General features: G+C 42.6%; 1 protein-coding gene across 1 annotated transcript; it reads left to right on the top strand.

The window, feature by feature from the left end:
* The first annotated feature begins 2,049 nt into the window (after positions 1 to 2,049).
* Positions 2,050 to 8,782, top strand: LOC135093921 (uncharacterized). The gene is made up of 9 exons (XM_063993587.1): positions 2,050 to 2,077; positions 2,278 to 2,348; positions 3,757 to 3,884; positions 4,588 to 4,725; positions 5,350 to 5,416; positions 6,496 to 6,644; positions 6,936 to 7,047; positions 7,189 to 7,297; positions 7,833 to 8,782. Exons 2-9 carry the CDS (start codon positions 2,300 to 2,302, stop codon positions 8,050 to 8,052), a joined length of 972 nt encoding a protein of 323 aa, XP_063849657.1. The 5' UTR covers positions 2,050 to 2,077; positions 2,278 to 2,299; the 3' UTR covers positions 8,053 to 8,782.
* Positions 8,783 to 10,000: the final 1,218 nt, after the last annotated feature.

The raw sequence follows: 10,000 nt of genomic DNA, 5'->3' as shown, positions 1-10,000 counted from the left end.
CCACTGCTATCACATCTATTTCTGAAGCTGAACTCTTCGCTCAAACCTTTGCTAAAAACTCTACCTTGGACGATTCTGGGCTTGTTCCTCCCTCTCCTCCACCCTCTGACTACTTCATGCTACCTATTAAAATTCTTCGCAATGATGTTTTCCATGCCCTCGCTGGCCTAAACCCTCGGAAGGCTTATAGACCTGATGGGGTCCCTCCTATTGTTCTCTGAAACTGTGCCTCCGTGCTTGCACCTTGCCTAGTCAAACTCTTTCAGCTCTGTCTGTCAACATCTACCTTTCCTTCTTGCTGGAAGTTTGCCTACATTCAACCTGTTCCTAAAAAGGGTGACCGTTCTAATCCCTCAAACTACCGTACTACTGCTTTAATTTCCTGTCTATCTAAAGTTTTTTAATGTATCCTCAACAGGAAGATTCTTAAACATCCATCACTTCACAACCTTCTATCTGATCGCCAGTACGGGTTCCGTCAAGGCCGCTCTACTGGTGATCTTCTGGCTTTCCTTACTGAGTCTTGGTCATCCTTTTTTAGAGATTTTGGTGAAACTTTTGCTGTTGCCTTGGACATATCAAAAGCTTTTGATAGTCTGGCACAAAGCTTTGATTTCCAAACTACCCTCCTACGGCTTCTATCCTTCTCTCTGTAACTTCATCTCAAGTTTCTTTTCTGATCGTCCTATTGCTGCTGTGGTAGACGGTCACTGTTCTCCTAAATCTATTAACATTGGTGTTCTTCAGGGTTCTGTCCTGTCACCCACTCTCTTCCTATGATTCTGAGACGTCTCCGCCAGTTTTTCTCACACCCACCCCTCCATCTGTTAACTCTGTACAGGGGCCTCATCCGTCCATGTATGGAGTAAGCTTCACATGCTTTTTTTTTTTTGGGGGGGTTCCACTCATACCGCTCTTCTAGACAGGGTGGAATCAAAAGCTTTTCGTCTCATCAACTCCTCTCCTCTGACTGTCTTCAGCCTCTCTCTCACCGCCGCAATGTTGCATCTCTAGCTGTCTTCTACCGCTATTTTCATGCTAACTGCTCTTCTGATCTTGCTAACTGCATGCCTCCCCTCCTCCCGCGGCCTCGCTGCACAAGACTTTCTTCTTTCTCTCACCCCTATTCTGTCCACCTCTCTAACGCAAGAGTCAACCAGTATTCTCAGTCATTCATCCCTTTCTCTGGTAAACTCTGGAACTCTCTGCCTGCCTCTGTATATCTTCCTTCCTGTGACTTGAACTCTTCCAGGAGGGAGGTGTCAACACACTTAGCCTGTAATTTTGATTAACGCTCTCGACTCAGTTTGGGGACCGGCACCTCAGTGGGGACTTTTTTTTTTTTTTTTTTTTTTGTCCAGTGTCCGTCCTACATAAAAAAGTAGTAGTAGTTGTATCATTATCATTATCATTATTTACAGTAGTAGTAATAGTAGTATCAGCAGGAACATAATAATAATGATAATAATGATAATAATGATAATAATAATAACAATTATTATCATTATTATTATTATTATTATTATTATTATTAATTATTATTATTATTATTATTATTATTATTATTATTATTATTACTATTTGTTGCAGTTGTTGTTGTTGTTCATCTTTCCTTCTTTTCTTTTCTTTTTTTTTCTTTTCTTTTCTTTTCTTTTCTTTTCTTTTCTTCTTCTTATTCTTATTCTTATTCTTCCTATATTTTATTATTATTATTATTATTATTATTATTATTATTATTATTATTATTATTATTATTATTATTATTATTATTATTATTATTATTATTATTATTATTATTACTATTACAATTAATATCATTCATGATGATGATCATCAGCAGCAGCAGCAGCATTAGCAGTAAGCGTGAATTCTGATTGGCTCTCACTAAACCTTTCTTTTATCTGATCGGTGAGTGACCCCACTGTATGGAGGGATGGGGGAGGATGGACTCATCCTCATACACCCACTGACCTTGTATGGGAGGGGGGAGTTGTATGGGGTTATGGGGGGGTGACTGGGTATATAATAGGGAGGTTTGATGGGCTGTTTGTCTGTGTTTGGGTGAGCGAGTAAGTGGGTAAGTCACTCTCTCTCTCTCTCTCTCTCTCTCTCTCTCTCTCTCTCTCTCTCTCTCTCTCTCTCTCTCTCTCTCTCTCTCTCTCTCTCTCTCTCAATCGTTTCTTATTCATTATTATTATTATTATTGTTATTACTATTATCATCATCATCATCATCATTATTATTATTTATTTTATTTATTTATTTTATTTTTTTCAGATTCGACAAGAAGATTTGCAAGATGTATTTCCGTGCATTCCTGCTGCTGTTGCTGGCCCTCTGCGTTGCTGGTAAGTAGTAGTAGTAGTAGTAGCAGTAGTAGTAGTAGTAGTAGTAGTAGTAGTAGTAGTAGTAGTAGTAGTAGTAGTAGTAACTCTGCCATACCTAATTTCTCTTCTTTTTCTTTGCGATTTTCTTTCATCAGTGCCCCACAAACCCCTCAGGCGCTCCTCTCCTTCCCCTTCCTCCCCCTGCTGCCCACACACCCCTCGCCTCTCCTGACACACCCCCACCTCTCAGTCACACCCAGCACAGCCTTCTCCCCTGTGAAGTGCAGAGTGCTTCACATCGGGTAGCGAAACGAGGAAGCAAAGTATATTATGAACAGTATTCAACTTAAAGGTGTAAATAGCCAAACTGATTTACGAGTAACAATATCAGGTAGCCTAAAACCCAGCCAGTGCTGTTCACAAGTCGTAAAGAAAGTGAATAAAATAATTGGCTTAACCGGCAGATCTTTTCAATATAAATCTAAGGACACAATCCTCACCTTGTATAACTCCTTGGTCCGTCCCCTTTTTGAGCATTGCGTTCAGCCATGGCGCCCCTGCCACCTGAAACACACTGATGGATTACAAAGAGTCCAGCGTAGAGCAACAGCAATGACACCAAGCCTGAGAAACAAATGATACGAGGAGCGTCTTAAACAATTAAATCTGTTCCCATTAACACAAAGAAAACTAAGAGGCGACTTGGTACAGGTGTTGACAATCATCCAACACATTGACAACATGGACTGCACTAAAGACTTCACGACACACTCTTCAAATTACACGCCAGGAAACGCTTGAAATCCTTCCACGTTCATGAATATAAAGTAATTTTTCCATGGTGTCGTCAGTGTGGCATGGGCTTCCTCGAGACGTGACACACTGCAACACTGTACAGGCTTTTAACTGCCGCCTTTGCCTGCACTCCGCGGCTGACAGCGTTCATTAGTGGTGAACTTCGTCGCCTTCATGATATGGAGGCATCTTATTTCATCTATTTTCATTCTTTCTTGTTAAATTTTCTACGGATTTTTACTCCTCTAACCCTGTGTAAGGTATTTGTTTCCAACCTGTATGGCTTATGCTGGAGGAAGTGGAGGGTGGGGAGAGAGCCTTCTGCTTTGTTATCCTTTTTGCCTACCGTCACCTTAGTCAGGTCACCTCGTGAGGACCACAAGCTGTGTAGTGGCCTGTACATTTATGTAACCCTTTATGAATACCTCCAGCAACCTCCCCTCAAGGCCCTCCTCTCCTCCTTCCCAAACCTCCTGCTGCTGCTGCTGCCCACACACACGCCTCGTCTCTCCTGACACACCCACTCACACATCACCACCTTCTTCACTGTCTCCATAAACAGTCACGCCTTTCTCACCTGTGGTTCACCTGTGCCTCCACCAGTGCCTCACCTGTGTCCTCTCCACCCACACAGGTGACACGTGCCCTGAGACAGACCAGATTCGCTGCAAGGACAGGAATAGATGTACCAGGATTCGCTACATCTGTGACGGGGACAACGACTGTGGTGACCGCTCTGATGAGGACTCCATCCTGTGTGATGTGAGTGTGGCTGTCTGTCTCTCTGGTGCCTCGTAAACACTTCTGGCACCACCTCCACCACTTTCCAAAGGCTCTAGTTGAATTTACGTGGGTTTTTAAGGATGTTTTTGTGGTTCTAGTAACTTATTAACAAGGTTTCTGCTTTTTGAAGGGAGAAATTGTCTTGAGAACCCCGCTGATCATCTCTGTGGCCTTTGAAAACTGTTGTGGTTGTTGTGGTGAGAGAGCTAAGTGTTTCTGATTACTGTCCTTTTGTGTGTGTGTGTGTGTGTGTGTGTGTGTGTGTGTGTGTGTGTGTGTGTGTGTGTGTGTGTGTGTGTGTGTGTGTGTTGTATTACTGTTGTTCACTACTGTTTTTTTTTTTTTGTGTGGGTTTTCTTCTTCTACTACTACTACTACTACTACTACTACTACTACTACTACTGTTTGTGTGTGTGTGTTTCTTCTACACCTTTTCATCCTCACATTTAAATAACTTTACTTCAAATTATGACATCCTATCCCAGTACACCTCACTTTCACCCCCGTACACCCCAGTTCCCCAGTACACCCCAGTTCACCCCAGTACACCCCAGCTCACTCCAGTTCCAGGAGGTTCACACATCAAAACACTTTCACCCCAGTTATATCCCCAGTCCCAGCTGCAGTTCACCCCCCAGTTCCACCCCATTTCCGCCCAGTACACCCCGGGTCGTCCCCACAGGCGTGGCTAAACAGGGACTGCAGCAGGAACGAGGCCAGGTGTTACCGGTTCGGCTCCACTGACTGCATGACCATCCAGCGCTACTGTGAGCTGACTGATCCCCCCTGTGAGGGCGACGTGGACCCCCGCCTTTGCCAGGTGAGACATTGGAGGATGGCAGGGGGTTTTAAGGACTGGTAAAGGGGTTTTTTAAGGGGTGTTAAAGGAATTGCTAGGGGGTTCGAGAACTTCTAAGGGGCACCAGCCAAGGGCAACAAAATTAGGTGAAAAAAATAGGCCCACTGAGGTGCCGGTCCCCAAACAAAGTCAGAAACGATTGTCATAAATTACAGGATGTCTTGACACCTCCCTCCTGAAGGAGTTCAAGTCACAGGAAGGAGGAAATACAGAAGCAGGCAGGGATTTCCAGGATTTACCAGAGAAAGGGATGAATGATTGAGAATACTGGTTAACTCTTGCATTAGAGAGGTGGACAATAGGGGTGAGAGGAAAAAAAAAGAAAGTTTTGTGCAGTGAGGTCACGGGAGGAGGGGAGGCATGCAATTAGCAAGATCAGAAGAGCAGTTAGCGTGAAAATAGCGGTAGAAGACAGCTAGATATGCAACACTGCGGCGGTGAGAGAGAGGCCGAAGACAGTCAGTTAGAGGAGAGGAGTTAAGAAAAAAAAATAAAAGATTATAATAGATTTGGAAGGATTAGAAGGAATTTACGGCATCATTGATAACACCAGTAACACAACCCGCACCCTGTCACTGTTGCCAGATGCTGAAGGACGGCCAGCTGGACGACCTGGACTCCATCGTCGTGACACGCATGGTGGAGGCGACTGGTAATACTGATGCGCCTCCGTTTTCTTTGTATTTGCCACAGTTGTCCCTTAAAATGCCTCAGTTTTCTTTGTATTTGTCACAGTTTTCCCTTAAAATGCTTCCGTTTTCATTGTATTTGTCCCTTAAAATACATAAGTTTTCTCGGGGCAAGTCTTCATAAGTATTTTTACGATAATAGTAAGGATTATTATTATTATTATTATTATTATTATTATTATTATTATTATTATTATTATTATTATCATTATTATTATTACAGTAAAATCCCTTTCATCCGGCATTCGAGTATCCGGCAGCTTCAAGTATCCGGCACATTTTTCCCCGAGCCTTAAAATCAATAAAAACTCAATGTGTACGATTAAAATTTCCGCGCGAGGCATACTTTGTCCCCTCGCCACCAGAGCGCACTGCTTCGCGCCACCCGCGGCCCACTGCACTGTGTTTACTCAGTGACTCAGTCCCGCGTGTGCACTGTTTATCGCCTGACGCCTTCATCATGCCTAAAGTTGTAGAAAAGAGGAAGCGTGTTGTGCTTACACTTAAGCAGCTGATCAGATCAGCTGATCTTTGTTATGGTAAGATGCGTGAGTGTAGGGTGGTGATTGTGGACATAATTTCACTTCTATTGAAGTATCCGGCATGTCGGCGGTCCCGTTGATGCCGGATAAGAGGGATTTTACTGTATTGTTGTTACTAAGGTGCTCTTAATAACTTCCGCTACACATAATTAAATAAGCAGAACTATGAAAAAAACATCCCTGAAAACTACAATAATTTCCACTAGAACCATGAAAAACACCCTTGTAAACCCCAATAATTTAAACTTCCACTAAAACCATGAAAACGCACTTGAAAACTCCTGTAACTCCTAAACTACTCTTAAAACCAAACAAACATCCTTGAAAACACCAATAACTTCAAACACTACACCTTAAAAACATCACTTGAAAACAGTGGAATACTAGTCTGTTTTAGTGTCTCAGCCTTCCACAATCCCTACATTTATCACAGTTATCCCTTGAAATGGCCCAGTTTTCTTTGTCAGCTGTCCGTCAAAATGTGCCCGTTTTCTTTGTAGGGGACGAAGGCATGACTGAGCTGGGGGTGGCGCAGGCTATGGGAGAGGAGTTTACAGCACAGGTCAGCCACACCATGCAACACGCCGAATGCCCTCAGCTGTTTACTAAAGTTGGGGATGCCTGTATCTCCGTTTTCTATCCTGGCAATGTGAGTATGGGTCTTGTGGTGGTGGTGGTGGTGATGGTTGTTGTTGTTGTTGTTGATTTAGTGGTTGTTGTGATTTCTTTGTATTTATTTGTTTATTTTTATTGTAGTTTTCGTGTTGAGGTCTCTCTCTCTCCCTCTCTCTCTCTCTCTCTCTCTCCTACTAGACAGGGGTGGCAGGCGGAAATACTACTACTACTACTACTACTACTACTACTGGTGTTCTTAAGGTTAGGTTAGACAGACTCTCATATCTCCTGTTCCCTGCTTTGACGCCCCCTGTGTTGCATTCAGTTGACGTGGGGCGAGGCTCATCAATTCTGCCATTCGATCGGGGGCGAGCTGCTCAACCTGAACCGTGACTACTCCTTCTTCGCCACCCTCGTGCAGCACCTGAAGCAGCACCGTGAGTGTGTGTGTGTGTGTGTGTGTGTGTGTTGCTTTTTTATTTTTTTTTCTTCTTCTTTTTTTCTTTTTTTCTTTTTTTCTTTCTTTCTTTTTTTTCTTTTTTTTTTTTTTTTTGTCCTAACCTAACCTAACCTAACAGAGATGACCGTTGACTTCTGGCTGGGAGGAACTAGACAAAATGAGACTTCTCCTTGGATCTGGCAGGACCGCTCCCCAATTGACGTCAGCCTTCCCTACTGGGCCATCAGGTAAGAGACAGGGGGGGGGGTAGACAGCAAGACAGACAGGGAGAGGTAGGGAGTTAGATAGACAGGGACACGTGGACAGAGAGATAGGGAGATAGATAGAGACAAGAAGATAGACAGACAGACAGATAGGGAGAGTTATAGATAGATAGACAAGGGGACAGAGAGATAGACAGACAAGGGAACAGAGATAGATAGACAAGGGGACAGAGATAGACAGAGAGACACATAAACATGGGAACATTTGAGATAGATAAACAGACAGACAGTGAGAGATATACAGATAGATAGATAGATAGATAGATAGATAGACAGGGGTAGACAGACAGACAGATAGGGAGATAGAGACAGGGAGACAGAGATAGGGAGGTAGATAGGTAAGACAGGAGAGAGAGAGAGAGAGAGAGAGAGAGAGAACACACACCACACTACACCCTCCTACACCACACATGCTCCCACACTAACATTCAAACCCAGTCTTCTCACACACAGCCTTTCAACACCCCACCACAGCCCCTCACCACCTCCGCACACACAGGTACTCTGAAGGATGCTCACCACGGCTTGTAGAAAGTGTCCTGAACAACGCAACACGCCTCGCCAACCAGGGGCACTGCTACCACTTCAACAGGGCCCCAGCTGAGCCAATGCAGGGACAGTGCCTGGCCCTTACCTATGAGAGCTACTTCCAGATGTCAGATGAGCACTGTCTTACCTACAAGAGCCCTCTGTGTATCTTGGAGAAGCACGAGGACTAGACAGCAGGTACTTGTGTAGAAGGCACTGTAGATACGTTAGGGAATGTTGCTACAGAATTTTGGGTGCTGGCTACTGAACAGTGTTGAGGTATAGAACACACTGCTTAGCTTTTACTTAGAGGAAATTGAGGAACTAGAGAACACAGCATATTAGAGAACAGGACGGACTAGAGAACAGTGCTGGGGGATATAGAGAACAGTACTGGAGATATAGAGAACATTTAGATAACTTTAGTGATGAGATAGGTGAACTAGAGAACACGTAGATTAGAGAACAGTGCCAGGGAACAGTGGACACAGACTAGAGAACAGTGCTGGGGATATAGAGAGCCTTCAGATAACGAGTGAGGAAAAGAAAAAAAAATAGGAGTACATGAACTGGAGAACACAGAATGGACTTGAGAAAACAGCACCCTTTGTAGTAACATCTGAAATTTTTGTAGTTTTTGTAGTAACCAGAAAATTTGTAGTTTTTTGTAGTAACAGCTGAAATTTTGTAGTTTTTTGTAGTAACAGCTGAAATATTCAGTTTTGTAGAAAGAAATTGTACTTTTGTAGAAACCATTAAGAAATTGTAGTTTTTTTGTAGGAACAGCTGAAAATTTGTAGTTCTTTTGTAGAAAGCAGATTTATTGTTTCTGTAGTAAAGAAAATGTTTTTTGTAGTAGCTTGAAAATTTGTAGTTTTTTGTAGAAGCAAATGAAAAAAAAATAAATGGTTCCCTTTTAAATTTGTAGATTTTTTTGTGGTAACGGTAGAAAATATCAATTCCTTTCATCTTTGCTTTAGTTTTCCTTTGTTTTCCCCTTTATTTTCATTATTATTATTATTATTATTATTATTATTATTATTATTATTATTATTATTATTATTATTATTATCATCATCATCATTATCATCATCATCATCATCATGCGTTCCTTTAGCTCAGTGGCTCTCAAAATGGGCGGTACCATTTTCCTAGGAGCGGTAGAGAAACATGGGGGTTGGGGGGGGGGCCGGTGAGGCAGAAGGGGTGCAGTAGAGGGACAACAAATACTGAACATGGGGATTTATGATTTCTTTGTGAGTTCCAGCCTGCACCAATCACATCACCCCATTAACAATACCTGAACACAATGAACTTACTGTGATTAGTGGTGAGATGTTCATTCACCTTCCATACACAGCTAAAACTGATAAATGAATTGGTTTACTAAATTAGGTCTCATTTGTGAAGTACATCTTTGTGTTTATTGTTGTGTTCAGTTTGAAGCATACGAAAGAAAATAAGGAAAAAGTGTGTGCGTGTGTGTGTGTGTCTTGTTAAAAGTTTGAATCTTAGAGGAAAAAAAATTGTGTTTGATTGTGTGGATGAGGCTTGTTTTCAATTTGGAACATAAAAAAAAGTGTTTGCGTGTGTATTAATCTTGTTTTCAATTTGAAGTATTAAAAAAAAAAAAAAGTGTGTGCATGTAGATAGGAGGAGGAGGAGGAGGCAGGAGGACACCTGCAGTAGACACCTGCCGAAACAATAGTTACTCCCAGTGAGGTCTAAAGCACTATTCAGGGGGTGCTATGAACTTATCATTAAACCCAGCTGTGACCTCACTGAACGTTTCCCTTTGTGTCTCACAACACAAGGGGGTAGTCACAGCCTGTCCTCTAAAGACAACTCTTCCTTCACACAAAACTACAAGCACCTAATAACACACACACCATTCACTCAAAAATTTCAAAATCATCATGGCGACTCCTACACCAGCCTCGGAGTCCCCATCTGGGGAGGGGACCATAAATGTCCCCAGGTCGGACTGCCTTTCTATCGACGACCCTAAGTGTCTTGACACCCCCCTCAACTTTTTTCTTCATTACTCGTAACTTCTGCAACATTCGTGGTCTAAGATCTAATTTTCAATCTGTAGAACACCACCTCTCCTCTTCTAAACCTTATCTTCTTTTCCTCACT

The sequence above is a fragment of the Scylla paramamosain genome, chromosome 44 (genome assembly GCF_035594125.1).
Source record: "Scylla paramamosain isolate STU-SP2022 chromosome 44, ASM3559412v1, whole genome shotgun sequence".
Classification (NCBI taxonomy): domain Eukaryota; kingdom Metazoa; phylum Arthropoda; class Malacostraca; order Decapoda; family Portunidae; genus Scylla; species Scylla paramamosain.
Note: the sequence above shows the minus strand (reverse complement) of the source record. Positions and strands in the feature narration are given on the sequence as shown.